General features: G+C 41.1%; 1 protein-coding gene across 1 annotated transcript; it reads right to left on the bottom strand.

Moving 5' to 3' along the window:
- Positions 1-107: 107 nt before the first annotated feature.
- DUSP29 (dual specificity phosphatase 29) lies at positions 108-27,335 on the bottom strand. Its single transcript, XM_058840788.1, has 4 exons — positions 27,165-27,335; positions 19,807-20,020; positions 9,800-10,020; positions 108-4,890 (listed from the first exon to the last, which is right to left on the bottom strand). Exons 2-4 carry the CDS (start codon positions 19,989-19,991, stop codon positions 4,643-4,645), a joined length of 654 nt encoding a protein of 217 aa, XP_058696771.1. The 5' UTR covers positions 19,992-20,020; positions 27,165-27,335; the 3' UTR covers positions 108-4,642.

Raw genomic sequence — 27,335 nt, 5'->3', positions numbered from 1 at the left:
GTTTGTTACAGTGCTCTCAAATGCTTGATCTAAAGCCCATTGAAGTTGGTGGGGTTTGGATTAGGCTGTTTAGAGCTTAAGTGTAGGTTACTCATCATAATTGCTACACCTTGTGAAAATAAAGAATACCTAAGATTATTTTTTTTAATAATCTTAATAAAATATTGAATAAATATGTATTTAATACCTTACAAGGTTGTCAATATTTCATGTATGAAACTTCTTTCCTACAGAAAGTGTGACTCTATATATATATATATAAAAGGATATATGATAGTAACAGACATGGTGTTTGAACTGTATTTTAATGATAGAATTGCAATCTCTTCCTTTGTCATCATTACTGGGTGACAAGATGATGCAAATTCTGCGTTGGATCTATGGGTTCTGTATATATGCATGTATTTGGACTCACACAAACATTCACAGAGATAAGCATTTCTCATCTAGCAGTAGAAGGTCTGCTAAAGACAAGAAGGCTATCTATATGTGGATCTTGTGAGTGGATAAATTCAAATGTGGGATATGTGAACCTACACCAAAGTCCTTGTAATAATTTTTCAGAATGCTTCTAATGTGGATGTTGCCACTGTCACTGGAGTAAGGTTGCTAGCTAAGCTGAAAGAAGTGGCCATCCAGGGACTAAAAACTGTCCCTATTCCAGTATATGAAACAGATTTAAAGGTAATATTTAATATATCTATAAGTCAATGAAATTTTTATTTCTCTAATTAAAACCATTACTGTGTGGTGGTGCCAAATCAAGAAACTGATACTACAGATTCATGAGCACGACCAGTTCAGTTTTTATACAGTGGAGCAGCAGTCTAAAATGGTGATTCTGAATGAGAGCTAAAATTGCTGGTCAAATGGTAATCTGGAATAACTTGTGTTTTAGGAGTTCAGAACACCTGATAAGGAAAGCACAATACAACAAAGATCTTGGTTCATGCCCTTACATCATCAGTTTTGTTGATTAAAGGCAGAGAGCTTAATCTTGACTTTCATCTTCACAAAGTAACTCACCTTTTTCATGTTTAGGAAAAGGAAAGTGGAAATCAACACAGTTATGTGCAGCCTTCAGATATGTTTAGCTGCCACCCTATCTGTGTTAAATAATTGCATCTCAAAGTAGCATTATGTTTTGTAGTTTTTCATTTGTGTGTTTTTACAGTAAGTGAAAAAGGCACCTGGGTCTTTACCTGCTGCTGTTGAGTTTCAAGTTTTGAAGCCTGTAACATCCAGGCAAATCAAACCTTCTTACCATTTCAAATATTTATTAACCTGAAACAGAGTATCCTAACTCCAACATATTGCTAGAATTCTGTATTTACAATATATGGGTTAAAAGTTGGTTGGGAAATGATGCAGAGTGTGTGCACAACAGGCAAGTTTCCAGTATAATTTTGTTATTTCAGAATTGAATTCCTTTTGGGAGGACAACAGACTATCCTACATCTTTTCTCATAACAGCTCTTAGCTGTGAATTGCGTTATGGCACTAAAATTTTTGATAAATAAGAAGGTTGTCTTTTCCTTGACAGACGTACTTATTCTCTGTATTGTATGCACCTTGCAGTGTCAGTTTTGTCTGTGTGCTCAACACCATCCCAGAAGGGAATGAGCTCTTGCTTTTACTGTCTTCAAAAAATTCTTCACAGAATTGGAGTAGATGATTCTTGTGAAAGGCAGGAGGCTTCCTTGACCACGCACTCTTAGAGAATGCTCCATGCCACTGGTGGTTGGCAAGAAGGAAATCAACTTGCCTTGTTCAGTGTGTGTTTCCTGCAGACTTTTCTTGTAGCTGGAGTTGGTGCTGCTGACACTTGTGAATCAGCTGATTAGCAGCTTGCAAGAGCTGCTTCACTCTGTGGAAGTCACACGTGCCAGTACTTCTGCTTTTCTGATTTAGTCTCATTAATTCTGGGAGAATTAGGGGAAAAAAGCTGGGAAGTAAATGAAAAGTGTATTTACTTCAGAACTGCTTAACTGGCACAGCTGTGCCAGCAGAGTCCTTCAGGCAAGACCTGGTTCTAGGAAAGATACTTGCCTGTGGAGCAGGACATAGTTCACCTGGAAGCTGCCAAATGAAGCTCCTGGAAGCTGCACTCAGCCCTTTAGCAATGACAGGAGAGGTAAGTGGTGTTGCACTCAGGCTGCCTGATCCCCTAGCAGTGGGCAGAATGTAACCCATTTTTTACTAACATGGTAAGAATTCTGGTATAAGCAGAAATGAAGGACTGCTAAAGGCACTAATCTTCCATGTTAGATCATTGTCTATGTCTCTCAGTTTTATAAGCTGTTTAGTTTGTCCATCTGGCAGGGTGGTTGATGGAAACAAACTCCATTTATATCAGCATGGTAAATAGAAAGAATTGCCCTGGCAATTTTCTGTAGTACTGAGGGTGATCAATTATACATGTAAATCAATGACAAATCCTCTTTCAGTTACAGCAGTCATCAAGCTCTCATGCAGGGTACAAGAAATAAGACAACCTGTAGCTTGACAAATAAAATCCTTACAGATATTTGTTATCTTTTAGTTTATCATTTGATACAGAATTCCTGTCTGTAAAGCACATGCTAAGAAACATTCAGCTTTCACTGCCAGTGTAAAGGAAAGCAGGGCCATGCAAGGCAGGTTTGTCCAAGACAAGGCTGGGAGAGCTGTTGTGTGTCTGGGCTGTGAATTAAACTGCAGCAGACAGTAGGGTGGTGTGGAAAGGTGCATTTGAAGGTCTATGGAAGTAGACAGATAGAGTTGAGGGACTCCATCCAACCCACACTGTGAGTGCTTATTTATTTTTGAAATGTCAAATTTCTTCCTTTTAGTTCCCTATTGTTTCTGTGGTTTTTTTCCAGTGGGATTTTTTCCCTCCTAATACAGGTATAGCGATACTTAATTTGCTCAAAGTCCCAGAGTTTGTGTATCTCTATCATGAATATTTTTCACATTGTGATACCTAATTTGGTTTTTGGTAGTAGTTTAGTTATGTTAAATGTGATCTGTCTTTGTAAGAATTTAAAGATAAGGTGTTTTTTATGCAGATAAATCCAAATGATAAATCAAAAGCACCGCATTATGGTTATCTGCAGCCTTGGCTACAGTTATTGTTTGGAGATGAATGATTTACTGGGTTTTGTGCCCCAAAAGGAAGTAAAGGAATAGAAAAGCCTTCACACCAGAGGGTGCCAAGCCTGTGGAGCTCTTTTAACATCTACAAAAAATATATAAAGTTGTGCTCACCTCTGGTTAGTAGCACATTCTTGCAGTTCTCAATGGCACATTTCTGCCCTGTATTTTTGTTTTCAAGTATCCAGACTTACACAGTTCATACTGTAGCAAAGTTGCAAAGTCTTTTGTCAGCTGGTAAAGACCAAGAAAACTCTCCTGTGTGCTTGATGGCCAGGTCATTCCTCTCAGCACTGAGCAAATACCTCCTGATACATTAAATTAGGTAAAATTCTGGTAGGGAGGGTGAGGACCTCACCTTTTGCAGATGCAGCAAAGGTAAGTGTGGCTTGTGAAGTACATTTTAAGAGTATCAAATGCTGGCAAAAGTCTCATTGCTTCAAAATAAAGTATTTGATATTTTATATCAAACAGGGCTAATGGAATAAGTTAAGGCACAGAATTGGTCTGGTGTCCCCATTAGTGTACTAGCAGCACTTCTGTCACCAGATGCAATTATTAACAAATGTAACTATGTGGGAGCACAACAACCTATTAAGGAGGCTAAAGCTGAGATAGGAGGAAATATTTGATATTGATAGATCTGAACAGTGTCTGGAAGCACTGCAGCAGCTTTCTTATGCTGTTAGGTCACTGAGAGGAATTTTTTTAAAGGCTTCATTGGTATCTCTTTCCCTTCATAAAATCTCATTAGAACTGGTTATAATCCATTATTATTTGGGGAGCTGTTGGACCTCTACAAGTTCAGCGTTGAACTTCATAACAATGTGAAGGAAATGATTCTTGCAGCTGAAGGATTTAAGACAAGTTAAGCAATTTAAAACTGCAAGTCCTAAAATGCCACATGTATGTATCTCCTTGAATTGTTGTCCATTGTAACTGCTCATGCATCTGACCTTCTCAAGGGTGTTGCTTTGTTTCTAGTTCTCATGATGTAGTTGAGCCTCGTGTAGAGGCTCTCTAACTGCTGTGCTGCCCTGGACTATCACTGTGGAAAAACTTCCAGGAAACAGCACAAAAAGGCAAACCCTTCAGGACTCTGGACTAAACAAGTCAGTGTTTTTCTGCAAGATTCCTTCAGGACTGCTTATCTGCACTCCTTTAAAAGCTGTGGGCTTGAGTTAGGATCAGGATTTTGGGGCTACTCAGCTAAAAGAGAGCGTTAAGTTGTGCTTGCTTTTGTGTTGTAAATGTTTGGGGTTTTTTTGCAGGGAGAAATACTTATTTGTTGCTGTAACAAAGAATTCTGCTAAGGCTGGAACTTTCGAAGATCATGAGTTTTAAATTTGGTTTCCCTTCTTTCTCATCTTGACATTGTATTTGAAATGACTTTGTGGTTTTTTCCTAGCAAATAGCAAATGCTCCTTGTGACTGTGTAATTAACTACACCTTCCCCTCCCCTCCTTTTATGGAGTTTCTTTTCCAGCAGCACAGCTGTGCCAGGACAATGCTAGATGGTGGTGCTGTTCTGCTGCTCAGCAGGTGCTAGGCTGTTCTTGCTGTTCCTCCTCTGCAGTGCCAGCTCTATGTCCAGTTCTCTCAGCTGCTTCAGGAAGCCCCGGTTTGGCAGGATGCAGCGGTGCCTCGACACTTGCTCGATGGCATCCACCACTGTCATGTTCTTGTAAATCATCAGGTAAGCCAAGACCAGCGTGGCTGAGCGGCTGCGGCCCATAGCACAGTGAACCAGCACCTTGCCTGTGGAAACAAAGGGACACCATCACAGTGGCACTGGGTCATCCTTTCCTTTCCTTTCAACACTGAAGGTTTCTCTAATGCCCCTGCTCTGTTTGGTCTCTGACTACCCTTACCAGCACTCAATAAGCCTTTCTTTTCACATGAGGGAAAACTGAGGCTGTAAATCTTGCAACTGAATACCATCTACAGTAGGGATGATCCATTTAATCCTACACCAAATATCTTTTTATTTGTGAACAAAGCTTGCAGAGAAGGCCTGGGGGCTGCATTAACTATCATAGCAAGCCCTACTGCAGCCTTGTCTTACATGCCACATCAACAATGTGTATGCAATTCTGTGGGAATAATGACCAAAGCACAAGGGTGTGGGAGGGTTTGGTGTGCTCTCAGACCATCCTTCCATGAGAATAATTTGAATGCATGGGGGTACCTTTCTCTCTAGTTCTACTAACTAAACACAAGAATTAACCAAATTCGATTTTTTGTTCTGACAATAATGTCCTTTGAGATCTAGATTGCATCACTTTATGCCCTTTTTTGAGGGCAGAGGATAAGAAAGGCCATAGGCATATAATCAGGGGGTGGAAAGAAACCACCTCTTACACTGTAGAAAAGCTTCTGTAGAAATTTCTGGCTAGCACCCTGTTGTGTTGCATGCAAGTAATGTTTCACCACCACCATCATCTGAGTGTTGTAATACGATCATCTCCTTGCAGTAGGAGCCTGTCTCGTATCCTGTGAGTGCAGAGTCTTTGCCAAGAGTTTTCACCTCCAAATAAACATGCCACAGTTTAACTCTGTGACACTGCCTGGCTTTAACTTGGGGCTTCCAGAGGCAGAATGTCCTTAGCTTTGGATAGTAACAAGGTTGTAAGTCAAAGTGGAGCCTTCCGTGTTAGCAGTATCTGGAGGAGGTGGAGGAAGGAAACAGTAAGTGGGTTCAGGTCTGATTGACAGGTTTTGAAACACTTCAAAAGATTTCCAAAAATGATTCAAAGCCCTCGAGGGGTTCTCACAAAAAGGTTGAACTGCTGAAGGAAGTAGATTTGGAGCATACTCTCTAACACCCTGCTAAGCAGAATTGCCACAGGAGAAAAAAATAAAAACCGTGCTATCAGGTCCAATAATAGTTTATCTCTGTCAGCTATGCCTAGTGAGAAGTGCTGGGTGCAAAGCCATGACTCCTGACGATTAACTCCTTTGCTTCCAGGCACAAGTGGATGCCTTGGCACAAGCAGCACTGCTGTGTAATGCATGCATCAAGAACTGCCAACACTAAAGGATTAATGGTTACAGTCTGCATCCTAATCCCAGCAGATAGTCTTTGAGGCATCTTGGCAAAATTCCAGTCCTTCTGATAACTAAAAGTGCCTCTTCCTCTCCTGGAAAATGATAATCCATTCTATTATTACTGCAAATATTTGAAGTGGATGAAAACACTCATTTGTTCAGCCCTTCAGCGCTTCTCTTTAGAGCTTCCCACCTTGTAAATCTGTTGCTGTTGAGGTGATAAAATACATGATGGGACAAGCAACGCTTTGCTTTGTGTGGATGGCAGATGCAGGAGATCTAGGAGAAAATAGTTTTGTATTGTGTTAACAAAGGCAAAAAATGGCTGTACAACCTTCTGAAATGTGCACTGGTTTGCAGAAAAGGAAGTCTGTCCTCTGCTCTGTGTGAATAGTCAAGAGGCAGCTGCCTGTTACAGCAGAACACTGACACTCTTTTGCAGAGCCATGTCCTGTATGATTTTGTAGTCTCTTTTCCATTTTAATATAAGGACCACTCTGAACCCTCATTCCCCAAAAGGGAGTCTGCTCTTGCAGTCTTGGATTCTGACCACTTATATCTTCAAGGTGTGCCAGAATATGCAGTATCAGTGTACAGAGACAGAGGTCTGCTGAGTGGTGACAGGTTTCTGAAATACTTCGTTCACTTGACTTGGCTTTGTGTTTCTTGAAAATTGGTCTAGATGCAGCACTGCTTTCCCAGAGTCAGTTGGATTCATGAATTTTGAGATGCCTTTGGTCAAAAGCCTCAGGTCTTCATATCTGTCTCGTGTTTCTTCCCACTTGTTTTCTTTTAAAATCTCTTGTCTTTAGTGTGTTTTCCCCTGACATGAAAATGCCATTCCCATCTATTCTACATTCTAAAGAACCAAAATTCCAAGGGAATGACTATTAAATCTGTAGCTTAGTAGGAAACCCAAAAGCTTCTTAAAATATTGTCTTCCTTTCATGTTATACAGACCTCACTGATAAAACTTTTAAACTGTTCTATGATTGGAATTGCATGTTTTGGTGAAGCTTTTTGCACAGCTGAATGACAGCACACATAACTGTGGCCCATTAGAGTTTGCCTCTAAATCTTACTCTTATAACTGTTCTTATGTCCATCAGCCCATGCTTAAACCCTGCAAATACTGTTCTGATCAGGGAGTTTCTTCACCATCATGATGATTTTGAATGTTAAGTCAGAATTAGGACAAAATTTTGACAGCATCCAAATTTCTGGTCTGTTTCAGAGGGGGCCTTCTTCATTAGAATGACAACTTGTATCAACAGCATTGACTATTGAGCATCTTCCCAGCAAAAATCATTATATGAAGATATCTAGTCAATTAATTTGATCATTTGGCTGAAGTTCATACCCCAGATATAGCCAGAATGTGATACAGCCAGAGTAAATTCATTAACACATGCATTCTGGTCACACAAGCTGAAGCTTTTTTGTTTCACTCCCTTTCCCTCTCTGCATTTGCTCAGTTCTGATACAAAGCAGCAAAGCAATGCAAAGTTGTTACTGATCAGAAGTATTTAGCACCACAGTCTGAAGTCCCATGTCATTGCCACTGGAGATAAGTGCTTGGTTACTTCATACAAAATCCTGTTTAAGAACCTGGATGTTCTTTGTCAGGAAGGTGCACACAAAATAGCCTGTTCATTTGGCATTTGAAATGCTGAACACCTTTCTGCACTAGATGTGCATTCATAAATAATACATTTATGTTGTTGGAGGACAGCACTGGGTACCTCTAGTCTTTTCTTCTATCCGAGGCATCAGTCCACACTTTGGTCTAGCTTCTGGAGTCATTCTATTCTGTAAATGTGTATTGGAAAGTTACTGTCATGCTTTAAACCTCTGTGTCGTCATGCATATCTGTGGCTGGGATAAGAGGTGTACATACATACATTATACTTTTCCTTCATGAGAAAGTTAGAAGCTTGCTCCTTTTCTTCATGAGTATTACAGTAGTTCTTTATTTTATTGGTCTTCATCAGGAAAGATCCTAGCTAACTTGTTTAAAAGCCATGTGAATGTGGCAGAAATTACTACAGCTACAGAAATCACTGCAATTTGTAGTATCTACTTGAGTGCAGATTTCTGTTTGTTTTGTTTTGTTTGTTCACCCAGTCACTCTTCAGTTTGGTTTTGTGCTCCAGTGCTGGACTGGTGCTTGCTACTGTCTCAGGACTTTCTGGACTTTGATGTGGTTTTGAAACAAAAAGGTTAACATGCCCCCATCTCATCCTTTCCTCCTACAATATTTATTGGGAAGCAAGGCTTTTTTCTTGCCCTTGCTGCTTCCCTTGTGCTTGTTTCTTTACCTCAGTACAACAGACTAAAGTCTTATGGGAACAGGAGGATGGTAGGAATGAGGAATTCTGCATTTCTTATTCCAGCTACTCCAGTCTGACACTGACCTCTGGCCTCCAGCCACGGCTAGACACAGGTGTGTGTTAGTTATCCTCTCCTTTCCAAAGGCAGTGCTTCAGACACACTTGTTTGAAATGCTGGGTATCTTTCTTCATAAGCAAGTCAGCTCCTGAAGCAGTTTCTCCTGCTATTAGGACTTTGATTTTTGAAACTGATCTGCTTTCAAGGTTTTCTCCTGAGCAAGGGAAGGAACTGTTGTGTGGACTGTACTTGCTGAAAGGGTAAAATTGTAAAGACCTGGCTGGCTATTGCAAGCAAGTCAGGTAGTAACTGCCTGCAGCTGAGCTAGACAACCAAGAACAGAAGCTGACACAAGGCTAGAAACTTGATATCTGACCCTCTGATATTAAGGTCTCTATAGGTCAGGAAAGTTATATGTTTCTCTACTGGTTTCTGGTAAAATATCCTGCTGAGATATTTTTTAGAAGTATGTGGGGGGAAGGAGTAGGAGTAATATTGAAAGTCAGTGTGAGGCCTAGGCTGTAACACTTCACATCAGTGTAAAGCTTTCTGATAGAACGCTGCTGGAGATCAGCAAATGAATTGTAGTAATCAAGCTGAGAAATTACAAACACTTTAATGAAATATTTCTAGATTGCTGCTGTCAGAACTGTATCAGTTCCCTGCTGCTTGGAAGATGGCAGAGAGATAAATGTTATAGGTTGTGGTTGATCTGATGGTCAGGTAGGAAGGGTGGTCTCTGTAGAGAGAATCTAATGCTGCAGAGCATGAAGCTGTGGAATGACAGCATGGAATGTCTGAGACCACTTGTTCTACTCCCACCACTGCAACTAATATTCATTAAACCTTTCTTGATAGGGACTAATTAGGAAAAGGAGGAAAAAACTGCATATTCATGGCACCTGTGCAATATCCAGTTGTCTCTGATGTGTTTTTGGAGAAGTCAAAACAACAACAAAAAATGTCTGTCAGACAGAACCCCTTGATAGAAGCTGTGATGAGAACTTTGACAAAAGTGCTTGGTAAGGGGCTCTTGGGGGGGGTATTAGTGAGAAGGGGCCTAATTACATCACTGCCTTCTCTCAGACTGTTTCCCTACAAGTTTTATAGTCTCTGTTAAACTATATTGGACTTGTTTCATTCCCACAAGGTTAAATGCCATGGAACTATGCTTTTAATTAGATGTGGTGAATATTATGCTGGTTTGAACCATTTTCAGCACCCTCCTTACTTCTTTCATCCTGAAGTGCATTATCAATGAATTTGGAAGCCGAATAAAAGAACTGGCTGAGGTTGAAAGTGGGGAGATCATCTGCTTCCACCCCATGGTACTCCACACTCAGGCTGTTGTAATATTCTGGTCCTGTGTCCACGTTGCGCTGCCCGTGGGCCGCGTTGAGGATGTGGGTGAATCCCTCCTTCTCCAGGCTGTAGCGATCCAGTGCAGTTTTCCTGGTAAAACAAGAGCTGTCATGTAAGCCAAGAAACTTCTTCAAGACTAGAAAAAAATTTAAGAAAACCTCTGATTTGGTATGTTCTAAATGTTAGTGAAACTGATAATACTTTAACAATGCATCATTTACCATTTTAAGGATCTTAAGATATTGTTGTTCACTTTGAAGTTGTCATTCCTTTTGGAGTTCCTAATTATCTCCCCCATGTCCTTAGAGCATGTTTAATATGAATTTATGTTCCTGTTTCCTTTGCACATAGGCAATTCTGGTTTCAATTCATCTTGTACAAGGAGAAACTTCAGATACAGAAAGAAATAGAAGGAATTATCTAAAGTCAGGAAAGGAAATCAGTGGCAGAACTTGAAATAGGACCCATGAATGCCATTTTCCCCTTCTGTCCCATCAAATGATATTGCAGATGTAATAAGAGTCAGTAATATGTGAGCAGTAAAATCATCTGTGATTCAAAAAGAGTCTCTTCTTCCCCAAAAGAAGTTACAGAGTTTTTCTCCATTTCTATAAAAAATAAATAAAATTTTTAAATCCCACCCTTGTGTGACTATAACTTCCTATCACAACTCCATTTTACTGCCTTGTTTGGTGAAACCAGAGGTCTAAAGCAAAAAGAACTAGGCAGGCAAATTTGGTATTAGCCTTCAGAGGAAGCTGTAAGTCATGTATTTAGCAAAATATTTGTTCTTGTCCTCTCTTCCCTTGGACAAGGGAAGTCAGACAGGAGAGGAAAGCTTAGATTTGTATGTTTTCAATACCCTCTGTAGGTGCTTTAGGAAGAAATTCCTAAAAAAAATGTAGAGTTTGTGGCCAGGCATGTAAAAACTTTTTTTCTTCCATTACAAAAAGCTTTTTGTTTGGGAGAGTTTTGTTCCGAAAAAGCTGTCAAGTTTCATTAGTGCTGTGGAAAACTACAAAGCTTTTTACAAAAAGAAAAAATGGCATAGCCTTTATTCTGTTAATGTATTTTCACATAACTACTGCATGATATAAGAAAGCTTTTTCCAAACAGAAGTAGCTCTCTCCATGAATGTTTCCGGAACACTTCTGTGTGTAAATGTAGCTGCTGTCACACAGGACACTGTGGTGGGCTACCTGCTGTGTTTCATAATTCTAGTGGTGACAACCCACAATGGCTTGAAGTCGACTGTCTTTCCAACCTCTAAGTCAAAACTCCCCTCTGAGCAGTCAAGAACCTAATGATTAGAGCATTTAACTGGGATATGGATACTGAACATTTTATCTATGCTTGCTCTTACTTAAATTAAGCCCATGATCATTGGCTGTTCTGAGTAGAGACTGCCCTGCAGAAATTCCTTTCTGGTCAGGAATGATAGTGTCTTGACAGTACTGGTATTTTTGCCATGAAATAATGTCACACATCCCCTATACAATCCTGTAAAAAGTAAATAAAAGCTTCTCCTAGTGTGGTGATGCCTACCTAATATGTTCAGTAGACTCTGGAGGACAGAGAAGCAGCAGCATCCTGCTGCTAATGCTGTAAGTTGCCACCTTCACCTCATGTTAAATAATGCATACTCCTTCCCCTTGTATTCCTATAGCAGTGACTGACTGAGGAAGACTTTCCTTCTGCCTCCTTTCAGGAGGTTTGTGCCTTAGGATTTCCTTCAGGTGTGTATGCTCTGTACATACACATTGCCAGCAAGGACACTTCAGTTCTATACTGAAAGGATGGAGAGTACTTCAAATAAAACAGGTTAAATGTCCTGGCTGAAGTGTCAGTGCAGTGATGAACTTCTGCTCTTCCTTTTGATGTCCTTGAGGTGAGCAACAGTTCCTGCTTTCAAATTAAGCCTTTGTTTTACCTCCCTGCTGCTGGAATAGAGAAAAAGTGGTTTTCATTCATCAGACTTGGCCCAAAGCATGTATCCTACAAACCACGTGAGACTGGGGGCTTCAGGTCAGAGACCTCTGCACAAGGAGAACCCTTGCAATGGAGACCTACATGCTGAGTAGGAAGTAGGACTGTGAGTAGTTCGGGTCAGTAGAAAACCAAAGTCTTGAATGGACTGTAGATACTATCACACTTTGGCTTCTGCCAGCACTGCTCAGGCTAATAAATAGCATTAGAATTAAATTATGAAGTTGTTGAGCAAGGACTATGTCAAACAATAGGTCACAGTCATTAACATTTGACACTTGTTTTTATATGAAATCAAATTTTCCTGTTTCCTTGATTGGAGATTGCCTTTTGACACAGTGGGTGCAACTAATTCATTTTTCTGACAGTCACATAGTCTTGTTCTGTTTCCTAGGACCTGATTTTGCAATGTTGGGTGGCCTCAGTTTTCCAATAGGTATTCAGAAAGAAGGGATACTGTCCTTCAGGAACTTGCATAAGCATTGGCTCAGCCTGGCCAAGCTCCTCTGAACTTCCCCTTCCATCTCTGTCTTGCCTGTAGCACATTCTGTGAATTTGAGGCCCAGGATGGAATTAATCATCCTCCTTTTTATTTAATCACTTTAATCATTTTGCATCATAAAAGATTAGCTGTTCTTTTGCCCTTGACCTGTTGGAGGTTGGGAATATGCGCTTGTTACTCTGTTTGCTCCGTGTGTTTCCCAGCTCAGGCTGGAAATGGACTCAAAAGCAGCAATATATCAACCTTGAATGGTGTTGCAAAAATTCATTTTAAATGCTGAAATGTAATTAAATCATCTTCTGTGAAATATTTTTTTTTTACAGCAGATTACAAATGTACCAAGGAATTCAGGCTCTGTTTTCCTCAATGCTTGGGCTAGGCTGACTTTAAAATGCTTTAAAATGTTACCTGCTTTCTAATTGTGCTTAATATGCAAACTGATTTGGCGATACCCTTTGGACTGAATGGAACCTTACTCAATAGAATTGTTTTCTTTAAAATATGGATGCATATTTTCTTTTTTCTACTGACATTGTTAATCTGAAAAATTTCCAGGGAATGAATGCTTAGTGCTGAGCACTCAAATCTGTTAAGTTCTCCACATTTTCGCTGGAATAGCTATCACTCAAACTTTGTGTAGGTGTTGTAGAACTGTTAGTGGAAGCAAGACCTAAAATACTTGCCCTAAGTGGAGCAGGGTCAGTACAGGTCGTGTGGCTAGAGGTCCTGCATCTGCAGGCCAAGCTAGTGCACACAGTCTGTAAAGAGGATGTCAGGTACCTTTCTTACAGCAGATACCCTGGACACTTTCATCTGTGGAAATCTTTTCCTAAGGTTTCTAATATATAATGTTGTGTGGAGATACGAAGAATCTGTTGTTGTGTAATAGAAAATAGGGTTCACTGGACTGCAAGAGGTGCTTGCCTTGGGCTTTAGAATCTGCATCTTTTGAAGAAAGCTGAAGTGACACTTGGTCTTTTTCAAGAGCAAGAATGCTTGGTTTCAAACCTAATAGGGAGATTAGAAAGTCCTTTAGCTCTTTCATCTTTCTCTCTATTCCCCCAGTCTTACACTTGATAATTATATTTTCATAAGAGATTTCACTACCATTCTTTGAAAAATTTTCCTTTTTTTACCCTTGTAAAATCTTTCCCTAAAATCTAAGCCAAGAGCCCAGCTGGACCACCACTTGTCATACTGGCTCAGGTTTGTTTGCTTTTTACCTCCTGTCAGCCAGTACTTTGTACTTTGATCATAACCATTACCAGGCAGAGATGGCCTGTGCTGGGACTGACGCAGCCACAGGTAGGCAGTAAAACTTGGGGTCACGCTGCGTTTGCAGCAGCTTGGTCACCAGTTAACAGAGCAAGAAAGAGCCTGGTAAGGCCTCACATGGGGGACCTGTGTGCCTGTTAAATGGAAACGTTACTGTGCCCCTCAACATGTTAGCTTGGACTGCCTGTAGGCAGCAGTGAGCTCTGGCTTTGTGAGGAGGACAGGTTTGCTTTCCACCCTGAGTGTGCAGTGTCGATGCTGTTGTGAAAGCATCCCTCTGCACACTGTAAGCAGAGCCTGTGGGGTTTGCTGTGTTTCATCATGCATGCTACTTCTGATTACATCCCAAGGAGAGGGGAATGCTCTTGGCCTTCCTTGCAATTTTTACCATGCCTGAGGTATCAGTATTGTAGGGGAAAGACAGAAATAAATCAGGCATAAATATCTGCAGATATCTGATTGGTTGAGGTTGCTAATAGCATAGGATTGTTCAGGGGTATATGAATCATTACCTTATTGGAGAATTTATAACTCTATTTCTAATGCACTTTTGACTAGAAAAGGCATTGGTTTTTTTCCCTTGCAGTTGGCTCACTACCAGAGCGTAATACTCAAGCTAACTACATTCTTCTTTTCCCCTCTTTGGGTGCTGCTGTTTCCTATTAAATTGTGATTAATACGTCCATTTTTGTGATTATGGTTGAATTTTAAGTAGCCATTGTAAAGAGGAGTTTGCTACAAATGCCAGTGTAGGTGAAGCTGTAAGCACTTGGCTACTCTTACAGTTGTTTTCATTTTGTGTATCTCCACCATCTGTGCTATTAGCAGTTGATTTCCTTTTACATGGTGCAGCTGTGGTCTCCAGTGTCTACCTTGAATGTGTTCCTATGCAAGGAAGGTGAAGTGTGGCACTGGGAGATAGCAGTGGAAATTTCAGTGTAATTCAGTTTAGTAAGAGATGACCAGGGCTGATTAGTCCCATGTAAAAGCTCATCAGCTCTTCAGTTCAGAGCACATAAACTTATGCTAAAAGTTAAGTATACCCCGAAGTCCTTTTCTCTATGTTAAGCAAAAGCTCAGTGCTTTGCTGAAACTGACCCTGCATTTACTGTAGGGCAGATGGACTCATAAACATGTTTTTAAAGTTCTGAGGCAAGGGGGACTACTTTGATGTGGGAATCCCACCTCAATGGTGAAAATTGGAATGAAATCACTTTCACATATGGATATATTGATACTTACAGACTCACCAAAAGAGGAAACTGACCCAGACAAAAGTGTCATCCATTTTCAGCTGGTTCCCAAAAGACTATTTGCCTCTCTTGGGGTGTCCAAGGGCAAATAGAAGGCCTGTCTGAGACTTTAACTGTGTTCGCTGCCAGTTTTATGGCTAAGTTTCATAGGATTAATAGCAAGTGCTGCAGCAAACTCTGCATTCTTCTGAAAGAAACAATGTGAGTAGTTATAGCATGGAAAAGAAAGCTTTATTTCAGGTTACTGTATCCAGTGTACCAAATCCCCACTCTCTTTTCAAAAATACTCTCATAACAAGCTTTAGTCCCAGCTGCTTTTGTTAGAAAGTTGCCCAAATCAACAGAATTGGGAAGAGAGGGGGAAAGAGCTTGCAGGCACTGCAGCCTGCACTTTCACACGCAGGATTAAGTATATTGAAAGCAGCTAACAAAGAGAAGATATGGAAGCTCATGAGGAAAACATAAGTACACCTAAAGGAAGGGAAGTAATCCTCCAGAATACCTCAGGAGGGTGTGGGCAGAGCAACTCCCTCCCCAGGTAAGTCAGCACCTTACAGCTGGTACTGCTCAACAAGATGACTGGTGTGCTTAGCAATTTAAGTAGAGCCAAGCCTCTTAAACTTCATGCAAAGGTTGTGCAATGCAAACATGTTTCAATATAGACTGTTAAAGCCACAGATTGACATGACCCAGATTGACAAAACACCAGGAAATCTGAGGCAACATGTTACTAGAAGAGGAATCGTCTCTCTCGAACTTTTCCATTTTCTTAAGCGCTAAAGGAAAGCTTGATGCAGGATGATAATTTACCAGATGGTCAGTGTCAGAAAGAAGCTTGCTGAATATAGGCAATATTGACACTTTCTTAAGAAAATCTGGCAGTTCTCCCTCCTGAGGAGCGATGTTGAGAATTTCCAATAATACTGACCCAATTTTCCTTGGTAACTCCAGCACTGAGGGAGTCTAGAGATAGTGTAGCATTGTATCCCCTTTTCCTTCTGAGGTGTTGCTCCATTTCTCTGGGCACCTCCTGTTCAGTGTGAATTAAAAGAATTTTTAGGTACCACTGAAAATACTGAACAGGATTGTAAGAATATGGGATAGAAAATATTTAGTAGTTCATTTTCCTCTAGCTTGAAATGGTGGATGTAGTTTTTGTAAGTGATACAACCTAGATAGAGGAAATAGCTCTCTGCTTTCTGTACAGCAAAGGCACCAAGCGCATGAGCTGTGGTCAGTCAGTTCCTGGTCTTACCTTTAGTCACTCATCAAATGTAAGAAATCACTGATAGACAGAGATGTTATATGAAACTTGTCTTGGAAACCATTGGAGCATTGAAGTTTACTGTCCAGATTTGAAGATCTGATTTTCTGGATTGTTAAACTGCTGTTACAATTGGCAGGTTCTCATTCTACCCAAGTTAAACCTATGTCCTTAAGAGTGTTGTTGTAATCTAAATCTGCATTTACTTCTATTTTTAGGTGATTAATACTGGTGTAGATGCTAGGAGTTCGTAATGCTAAACGGTAGGAGGTAGCTGTTTTCTAGCCTGAGTGAGTCCCATCTGTTTTCTTCTAGGTTAGTGTAAATTGTCTTTTTACTAAGTCACTTGGAAAAAGCCATACTGTATTGCTTCTCTGCAGAAAGGTAAGAGGAGATAATGAGTTTTAGTTATGCATATATTTAGTGTTTAGTTATTTATCTTAATTATCATGCACTCCAAATTGTGGGTTTGTGTTACTTGTCTTCCTTACCTGCATTATTTCTGAAGACCATGAGCTGTGGCACAGCACAGGCACAGACCACAGCTGTTCTGAATTGCAAGCTCAGTTCAACTGCATACCCAGAAAATTATTTTTCATACTTGTAAAGAATTACATTTCAGAAGACTTCTTTTTTTCTGGGAATAGTTTGAGAACATGGCAAGACCTGAAATTGTGATCAGGCCTTAAATCCTAATAAGATCTAGTGAATGTTTAAGAGGAAAACAAACTGGGAGGCCTTTGTCTTCAGCTGAAATATTCTTTGAACTTCAGAAATGTGGAAGCTTAAACATCATCTCAGCTTTTAAGGCCATCACTGAAGAGCTGCAAGAAGAAACTACAAGATGAGTAACTGGCAGAGAATTTCCATGTGATCCCAGTGAACCAAGTGGTCTTGGGATTTGCCAGTAAAACAGCCGGTGCAAGAAACCATGTGGCCAGTAAAACAAGTGAGAAAGACAAGACTGCTTTCTATCGCTTTAGAAGACTTCTAAATATGAGGAGGATACATGCAAACACTAATCCTGGTAGCAATTGAACCAAAATCTTGGCCAAGAGTGATTTATTCCTATCACTGGGCTGTGTCACACAAATTCCAGTATCTGGTCTTTAAAAGCCCTTGGAACTTGCTGGGGGAAAATTTCAATTGGAGCTGAACACAGCATGTTATATTTTGAGGCTTTGATTATTCTGGGTCTGACAGGCTCATAGAGATTTCATTGCCTCTGGGCAACATCTGCAGTGAAGCCTCATAACAAAAGGATGGAGTGGCCTCACAGGGCTCCTTGATAGCCTGTATTGCATTAGAAGGAAGATGTGGTTACGTAGTGAGGGTAATTAATTAGCATTTCCATAAGCAGTCACAAGTCCTGTTAACCTTGTAAATGCAGGAGGCAGGAATGAAGCACAGATGTGGAGGCTCTGAAGATAAACTCTGCATGTGTGTGTTGATTTGATTTTGTTGATGAGTTCCACCAGATTCTTTCAAGATCGACCTCAATTTAGCATGGCTAAAGATGCAAATGCACCCAACATCTGTTCATGGCTTGTGGCATCTCTTTGGCCACCAGTCCTAAAGCAAGATCTTAAAGCAATACAAATACCCTGCTACTTTGAGGGGGTAAGCTGCTGGTCAGGAGTAAGATAGGGAGCTGGCTCCAGGAAAGATATAAAGGTCCTTGGACTTTGCCAATTTCAAGGCAAGTTTTAGTTAGGGTAGTGAAAGGCTGCATCTTGCCTGCAGACCTCCTCTCAGATTTTCTACCATGACAAGTTTACCGCTGCCTGGCTGACAATAGTTGTTCTCTTCTGGGGAGTCTAATTTTCTGGTGAAGTTTTATTTCTGTTCCCCCCATCCCCCAAACACACTTGCTCCTCACAAGTGAGCTCCTCACTTGTTGTTCCTTCTCCATTGGTTTTCTCATTCTTTTGTCTTGATGAGGGACTCGTTTTCCCTTGAAGAGCCTCTATTTTTCCTCCTGACTTAAGACCAGTCCCCAGGAGAAACACACTGCCCAGCATGATGGGGTGTAGCTCTATGTACCTCTCTAGAAGCTTGTATTTCTGTTCCTCTGCTTAGTTTGTATGAAGTGTCAGGTGTGTGGTGTATCCAGTGTCACACCTTCTAGCTTTTATTAAATTACAAGATGTAAGAAGTCACTGCTACAGGAAGATTACAGGAAAGAGTCAGTGTCTGCTGTCCTGGGCTGAGAGACTGACTTCTCTAAATAGTTACATCCCTTTGCTCAGTGAGCACAGGTATAGCTTCATCACGGAGGTTAGAGGAAAATTATTCTAACAGCTTCATTCAGAATAATTCTGCTGGTGATTCTAAACAAGGAAGAAAGAAATAAATGCCAGAAGAGGTTGTTCTTTATGGTGAATCTTGGGTTAGAAATATCTAACAGAAGGGACAGGGCAGGATGTGGAGAGAAAAACTCAACCCCCTTTTCTTTTGTTCCTGAATAATTTGGACAGGCTGTTCCCATGGCTTCATTTTTTTATCCCACACCACACACACACTCTCTGCCACCCCTATCTCTAAAAGTCAGAGCCCTGGCTTGGTTCAAAACCAGAATTCTTGTGTCTTTCTGTTGCCTCTGGCGCCACAGAAGTAATTGGTGAATGATATTAGGAGTCTTGTAACTCTCAAAGCTGTATATCTTTCCTCTTTTATAAGCTGGCAACAGATGAATTTTAGGACCTTTTAAAAATTACTGAGAATTTTGGAGCCACTGGGGCTCCTACTTGTGTCTTTCAGTGATGATGTAAAAATAAATGTCATGTTAGTGCAGGGTATAGAGAAAAATGGGAACTGGACCAATAATGCCAAAGGGGTAAGAAAAACTCTCTTGCTCTGCTGAGAGCTTGGGCTGGGGGATTTTCTGATGGCATGTCTCCTGCTGCAGCAGTCTTCTCTGCTTCTTGGAATAGGCTGTTTCTAGTTTAGTCCTGTGCTCAGCAGAACTAAGTCTGTTTTGTGGGTTTGGTTTTTTTCCAAATCACACTTGGTCTGATCAGTGAGACACATCTCTGCAGCTTTGCCTTCCTTAGCGTTCTGTTTGCTTTAATCTCTTGAGCAATTTGGAAATGCACAGTGTTCAATGTACACAAGCACAGGCTTGGAAATGCAGAAATACCACTGCAGGGTGAGCTGTCTCTTTAACCACTTTTCAAGAATTAAATTTTAGACCCAAACCAACCTAAGGTGTGGCCAACACATCCAGACCATGCTCTGTAACTGTGGAACGACTTTCACTCAGACATAAATAACAAATTGCTCCTTGAAATGAACCATTTAAAAATAGACCATGACAAGCTTCAACCTCTGCAGCCTACACTGGTGCCACAACCAGTGCTGTCACTTTGTCTTTAACAGCAGACCTGGCTGCACTTATTCTGCGCTTTCCTGAAGCAGCAGTAACAGCCAGGGCCATGCCAGGCTGTGATTGCTCTGTGCAATTCTGACATCTGTCAGTGGTTTCAAACACTTTGCTCTGTTGGTGAGCTGTGTTTGGAAAAGCTTGTTCATCCCCTATGTAGAGGAGATGTACCAGGTACACTTATCTGCTACGCAGAGGTACTGTGTACACTTACTCGTCTCCTATGTAGAGGTTGGGCCAGACTTCATTGACGTGTGTGTACTTTGGGCATCCCTTCCACAAGAGCCTCTCCAGTTCAAATGCCCCTGGGGTACAATAGTCCTCATCAGGATCTACTTTGACTGCTGTATATGCATTTTTCATCCCAGCATTCCAGCTTCCTGATGACATCTTGTCCATGGAGTAGCGCTCTCAGGATTCACAGGAAGCTGGAATGCAACCAAAACAGAACATTAACCCAAGGAAGCACAAAGCAAGTGACTCCTGCTCCAGCTGTGGGATCCTGGCAGCAGCACTTGACTGGGTGAGACGGAGCATTGCTCGAGACAGATGAACCTGTTCTGTGGCAAACACAGACTTGCACCCCGATTTCTGCCTCCCCAGAATGAGCTGAGGATTTATGTTGTTGGATGAGCTCACCACAAAACATAGCTCAAAAGTTTATGATTATTGACATTCAGTCTCTGCTGGGAATTTGTTTCCTAAAAAATCTATTGGCAAGACTTTGGTAGGTTTAACAGCCTAGGGATCTAAAGCACCTAGGGGAACTGAGTGCAAATTTAAGTTGTTGGGGTTTTTTATCATTAACTAAGACCCTCCTAAAGGCTTGTCCTTTGCGATTTTCAGCAGTGTAAGGAGATGAAATGTGTCTGTTCAGGTGACTGTTGCATGTACTGTTGTACTGTCTTGTACTCTTCTTTTTCCAATGTTGCCAGTTGCGGACTCCCTGTCTGCTGGGACACATTCCCTGTGGGCTTTTTCTTATTTCTCTTACAGGACTCTTGGGTGTCTCAGGGTAGCAGTTGGTCATATCTCTTATTCCCTTGAAGGGAGAAATTGAACCTTGTGGTTCTGTAAGAGACTCGTAACAAGCTGTGGAGTTAGGTTTGATCTTTGGAAGTGTGCAAGTAGAGCCTGCCAAAAATCCACCTTTCTTGCAGGCAATGAATCCTGTAGCTGCTTCCCAAATTTTTTTGTGTTGGCTGCTGAACATTTGTGTCCTTTTAATTCTAAAAATCTGGCTAATGCCTTCATGCAGCTATTGTAGATCTCTCCTGAAAGCAGGATGACCATTTTTCACTGACATCCCATGTACCCATGGGGTTTGTTTGCTCAGTTTGGGCTCTTTTGTGCCTGTCATGTTCTGTTTCTCTACAAAGCTTGAAAAAGCCAAATGAATTCTGTTTTCCTACTCCAAAGCTGTGTAAGATTGTGGAGTCAGTTTTTGTTTGGCAAGTGTACACCTTTGTTCAAAAATTGGCTTGCTTTCACTGGCAAGGGGATCTATCTTTCAGCCAAGCTTCTTAAAACATGATGATGATGTTTAGCTAAGTGGTCCTCTCTTGAGATTTTTAAAGGGCTCTGAGAAGTCCAGCTTGTAGCAAATTTACCTTGGGCTTGTCTTGCATGCCTATGTGTGGTACCAAGTCCCATCTCTCTGCCCCAATAACCATGCCCTGGGAGAAACTTTTTTCTTCCCATACCAGAATTATGCTAATTCTACATGCAGACTCAGCAATGTAGATAATGTTTGTCTGTCAGAGATACAAATCTAAGACAGTCTGACTTTGGGAGTGATTAGGCTGTTATCTAGAAATTGATAAGAACTGCTATTTGTCTAGTAAGGAATTATCTTAACTGAGAGCCTGTTGCCTTGATGCTGAAGGAGTGCTTTTATTCATGGCTCCATAACATGGGATGGAGGAAAGGAAGGGAAGAAGGGAAAGCAGTGTAATCAGTAATCACAGTTGGTGGCCACAGTGCATTGATTTGTTACACCTCAGAACAGGGCAATTACATCTGCAAATGATCATTTGTGGTACTGGAACACCGGCGCAGTTTGAAGCTTGGTTAACACTCTGAAAGCTCGACCACTGCTGAGAAATCCTTGTTTCTGTCTGGAAACAAGGAAAATTCTGTCCTGGGAAGCCACATGCTCCCTGAACTTTCAAGTACGCTATGTTCTTTTATGCCTTGCCAGTGTTATCTGCTGCGGGGATTTTTAAATTGAATTAGAGCACAGGAAAGCATCAGTTGAAATTCCTGTAATAAAACATGTATTTCAGATTTGACTCTAGACTATGTAAGATGTAACAGAGAGGAGGGAAAAGGGGGCAAAAGAGCTAGTTTACTATTTCAACTCTGGAAGCAATTGTCATGAAGAATTTGGTTGGGGGCAGAAGGGCTTGCATCTTCCCAGAAATCAAAGATGTCTAACCTCATCTCATAGTAGTTTCTCTTTGAACACCAAGCAGAGCTCCAGGAAGACTATTCCCTAGGCCAGCCCCCTTGGAATAAAAAGTGAAAAGTAGATTGGATTTTTTGGAGTGGTTGTTCTTAATGCTGTTCAGGTATAAGGGATGAATGTTTAGTACAAGCCCAGGCAGGGAAAGCTCAGATTTCTCTGGCAGACTTGTGTGGAAAGGAGACCATCTCTTGCAGAGTGTTCACCCAGTGCAGTCAGATGGCAGCCAGATTGCAGGGTTACCTCTGCACAGGCTTGTTTGGAGCAGGCTCCCACCACTTGTGGTGCTTCATGTGGGCTGTAGATGAGTTAGTGCAGGCTGAATGATGTGCCAGCTTGGCAGTCCCTTCATGGCACTGTGCTGTTGGGGACGCACAACCTTAGCTCACAGAATAGCCTGAGTTGGAAGGGACCCACAAGCCTCATCCTAAATGAATGGCCCAGATGGAGATTGGCATTATTAGCACCTCGTTCTGACCAACTGAGCTAATCCCAGGGTCATATGGAAGCTCTCTGGAATAGGGACTGTCCTTATGTCCTTTGCATAAAGAACCCTGCACCCTGCCTGCTCCTCGAGATGCTGCTTCAGGACAGCTTTTTCATTCCATGGGGAAGGATGAAAAGTCAGCTGGCTGTGGAACTGCTGTTGTCCTAGAGGGCTCTCCCCAGCAGGAAGGTCTGTGCCCAGCTTCAGGACATACTGAGGAACACAGCCTGTATCTGGGGCCAGGAGTTCCCTCCCAGTGAGGCAGGTCAGTCTGCAGCTCATCCCACCCTTTCCCTGTGCCCAGAGCACAGCTTCCCTCTCATTCTGCTGGCCTGTGCCAAGGCCGGGCCGTGTGAGCTGGTGACACAGCTTCAGAAACCTCCCTGTTCCCTCTCTGTGTCACCTTTTGTGGCCGGGCAGAGCTGGGTGGGGGGCACACCTCGGTGCTCAGGCCTGTGAGATTCTGCCCGCTGAGTGCAGCATCCCGCGGGTTGTGCGGCTCAATCCAGCGTGTGCGCACAGCGCTGCGCTGCTGGTGCTCCCCACTTCTGCTGTCATGGACTTCACGGCATTATCAGAACAAGGATGATAAAAATCCAGTCATCTGCATTTTTATACCCTTATCTTTCTCTTCATAAATAAGACCAAAGTGCATGTTGCCTAATAAATTTCATTTGTTAATCGCTTGGATGGCTGGAATATTTGTCCCCCTTGGGTTATATGTATATAAATGAAAATATTGTTAGTGATTTCACAAAATGGTAATTCAAAATAATGGAGAGTTAATCCTCTTTTCATTAGTGAGCCACTTCAGGACATACACTGTGGCAAATTACACTGCATTTTAAGTCATTCTCAAGTGCTGTGCACTAGAAAAAAAAACACATTAAACTAGTTTTGCATTGATAGAAGTAATTGTGTGGCTAATTTGGATAAGCAGCATGCATTAGACACAGCAAAGGAATCTCTTCTTTATGTTCACTATCTACTCTACAGCTGCCAGATGGGATTTCTTATACAGCTCTTTAGCTTTTTTTTATTTTATTTTTAACAAAGCAGGGAGGGAGGAAAGAAAGTGCAAGGGGAGAAAAAAAAGAAAAAATCTGCCAGTCTATCTGCTGTTTAATTCAGAGCATGAACACAGTCTAGCTGGAGCACTAATATGGCAGTGAAAGATTTGCCTTCTGCACCATGTTTGGAGTCCCTCGAACTACTCAAATTAACCCAAAATTTCCAGTAAGGCCCTGTGAAGTCACAGCATGTAGTGGCACATTTTCAAATCTGTTCATCTGAAGGGATGTCCAATCCCACCACAAAATTTGTAGGGGTGAGTTAATGCTTCTTTAAATGTCAGTCATGAGCTCTACAGTTTGGTAATCCCACAGACGGGGGAGGAAAATTGCTTTTTATCTAGAGGTGAACATCAGAGCCTCGGCGGTGCTGTGTACACTTCTAATGCTGGTGTTCCCCATGTAGTGGAAGTTTTTGAATACTTGAGACTGAAAGCTATAAGTCATTAGCTGCATAACAGAATACTATGTTTCTTAAAATTTTTGGCTCAATGTGCTGTGCAAGCAAGCCCTAGTGCTGTGTATAAAGATGCCAAACAATTTGGCAAGATTCATGCCTGGGACTCAGGATCCAAGTCAGCTGTAGAGACTTAAAAAGAAAAAAAATCAGGCATGCACAGACAAGGACTGCATTTACCTTTGTCCTGTGCAAGGGCCTATATTTCCTTTCCTTTTCTGCACCCCTCCCTGGCACAGGGGGTTCCTCCATCACTGCTGTTGTCTCCACCATATGTACTCTGGCTGCCAACTTGTAGCTGTATTTGTGTGCCTGAAGCTTCAGGTCTTCAATAAAGTCAGAGCCCAGTGGTATCGGTATAAATATGCAATAACAAAGGCCAAACAAAGTAAAAAGTGGGGAAAAAAATGGAGAGAAGACAATTTTCCTTACTCTTTCCTTTAGAAGCATTAGGTGTTCTGTCATGCTGGGCACAGGGCTTCCTTGCCTTAACACCCACTTCAGTCCATATTTATACAGCAGAATAGTTTAAATTCTTTGCCACCAGTGTATCCTGCTCTTGGAAGTTCTCCCAGCTCCCATGACATCGATCACTTGTGCTAATGGTGTTTCAATGCTGGCTTTATTAAATTTAATTTGGTGTGCACATGTGTACAAGCCTTGGTTTTGTACTCAGAGTTGTCTAAAAGTTACTTCTCCCTGCAAATGCCAGGCAATCACAAATTTACCTGGTTTAGCTGGGAAGTGAAAGTTTTTAGCATTTAGCAAACACCTAAATATACAACCTGTTTGTAAATATGGAGGCAGATTTCAATCTTATTCCTGTTCTGATGCTTTCAGATTTTTCTTCCTACCTGTTGTCCGCTCTGAAAAAGGTGTGGAACTGTGATATCATCAGAATTTTCTTCCAACATGCCAAGGGAAGGAAAGAAATCTACCTATCAGCACTGAGCCTTTCATGAGGATTCTACAAAAGTAATGACACATCTACTGGAGCTTATACCCACCTCAGTGCAGTAGGAGATAAACATAGTGCCCTTGAAATTAAGTAGTGGTTTGACCCTCAAAACTAGGGACTAACGTAGTTAATCTACTGCCATGAACACTAAATCCAGCAGAAGAATAAAAAAGAGAAATAAAACCCCAGTATTTTGATTAAGAAATCATTTTTGTGCGTGAAGAGCTTGTTACTAAGAAATTGCTCCCATTTTCTTTTCTGATCTTGGATAGAGGGCAGACCTATTTGAATGTTTTTATTTATCAGGCAGAATTCAGTACCATTGAAGCTGTTGGACTTCTGTCTTCCAGGGAATAAAAACTGAGACCTTCTTACCTTACAAACGATTACAGAACTAATGGTTTTATTTTTATGTACTTCCTTCTTTCAGTTAAATAACCACCTTAGATAAGAACTTCATAGAGAAACAATATTTGTAACAAGTGTGTAGAAGAGGGAAGGACCCAAGAAAAGGTAAAGATGGAGAATACCAATTCTATACTTTCAAAAAATGTGCAGAAGACTTGAATCTAGTTAGTAAGCAGTCTTCAAGTAAGCACTTTCTCAGTGCTGAAGGCAGACAAAAATCAGATCTAATGACTGAGAATCTACAGAAACAGTGAGGGAGGATCTACTCGGCAAGTTCTTGAATTTTTAAGAAATGTTCTGTTCTTCCATTTCCAGCCCACATGCCAGACGCATACCTCCCTTCAGGGTGAAAAAGTGCTTGCCCTTTTTGAGTATGACTAAGCAGAGGGCTGTTTTATAAACTGGAAAGTTCTTGCAGAAGCCAATGCACATGTCTGGAGCACAGTGTTTGCACTTGGGAGGCGGGTAAACAGTGCTTTGGTTTCTAAGCCTTTTGTAACTCAAAGTACATGAGTTGAGCTGAGAGCTGGTCAGCTGCAGTGACAAAAGCTTGCTCTGTCAGATGATTTAATGAAATTAATTGAAAATGGTGCTCCCTGATATGCTACCCCCGTGTAGTTTTGCTCAGACTCGGGAGGCTGACAGCAGCCATGAAGAGCTGTGTGCTTCCCCTGTAACCTCACTCCTCTCACACCCCAGGGTACTGCAATGAGCTGTGGTGCTGCAAAGGCTCCTTGGGTGGTGGGGATGTGTCTTATTTTTTTGGGCTTTTCTTCCCTAGCACTAGGCTAATAAAGTTAATTTTTTGCAAATACTTCTTGTGATGGAGAAGTTTTTCAAAAAATATTTCTCTAAAAGACCCCAAAAAGAATTTACCCAATTCCAAAACAGGATTTGCGGGATATTTAAGCAAAAAAAGTACAATCCTGTGTTCCCTATTCCTGTCCAAGTCTTCACCAAAATTAATTTACCTCCGTTCCTTTATTTTAGCCCTGCATTCTTATACTTAAAGCATTCATGTACTATAAAATAGTCCATATAAAATCTACTGCAGTCATCTTTAAACAGCTTTAAACCAGAATAATTGTAGCCTCTGTGCAATTATTTCCCAGACCCTCCTGCTGTGAATATTCAAAACTAACCAGTTATTTCAACGAATTTCTAAGCCACATATGACTTTTAAAAAAATTATTTTTGCCCTCAGTCTTCATTGTTGACTGGACTGGTTAACGGAAAACAGATTAAGCTGAAATTTTATTAAATATTATTAAAGTGTCCAAAGAAACTTAAAACACAGCATCATCTGAGAGAATTTTAATTCAATTGGAAAAGCTAGATTTGACTGGAGGGTGGAACAATTATTCAAGAATAGGCAAAATATTCTAGGACAGATGTTACAAGTCTTTAAAAATTACATTTTCATTCCCTAACTTTTACATTGAAATTATCTCCAAGATAATGACACTTTCAGCACTTAATTTCCTAATTTATAAAGTGATTTCTGTAACACAACAGATTTGGTTTTCTAAAATTATACATTATACTTTCAAAACCTTTTTGAGTCTGTAATAATTTAATTTTTTTTCTCTGCAACAAGCTAATGAAATTACTAATTACCTCAGCAAGTTTTGTAGTTCTCAGCCCTCTCCCTACTTTACTAAACAAGGTTGCAAAAGGAAAGAGAAAAGAGCAGGAGTACAGCAGAAAATGAATATTGCTTAGCCTTACCTGTAAGCTTAGGTGGGTGCTACAAGGTAACTGGGTCCTGTGAAGTGCAGCAGAACGACAAAAGAAACCTTACTAACTTTGCAACTAGAGTCTATTTTTAGAGGAGGATTTGCTGACTCTGACCTTGAGTGCTACCCACTCCAAATGACGATCTTTTCATCTGCTGGTAAA

Source organism: Poecile atricapillus, chromosome 6 (assembly GCF_030490865.1).
Source record: "Poecile atricapillus isolate bPoeAtr1 chromosome 6, bPoeAtr1.hap1, whole genome shotgun sequence".
Taxonomy (NCBI): domain Eukaryota; kingdom Metazoa; phylum Chordata; class Aves; order Passeriformes; family Paridae; genus Poecile; species Poecile atricapillus.
The sequence above is the reverse complement of the archived record's forward strand: the minus strand, read 5'-3'. Positions and strand labels throughout refer to the sequence as shown.

Coding starts and splice junctions, on each gene's coding strand:
- DUSP29 (XM_058840788.1), bottom strand. CDS start 19,991: ATGGACAAGATGTCATCAGGAAGCTGGAATGCTGGGATGAAAAATGCA. Junction 10,021..19,806: donor AACCTCTACATAGGAGACGA/GTAAGTGTACAC, acceptor TTGTTTTACCAG/GAAAACTGCACTGGATCGCT. Junction 4,891..9,799: donor TGCACTTCAGGATGAAAGAA/GTAAGGAGGGTG, acceptor TTGTTTCCACAG/GCAAGGTGCTGGTTCACTGT.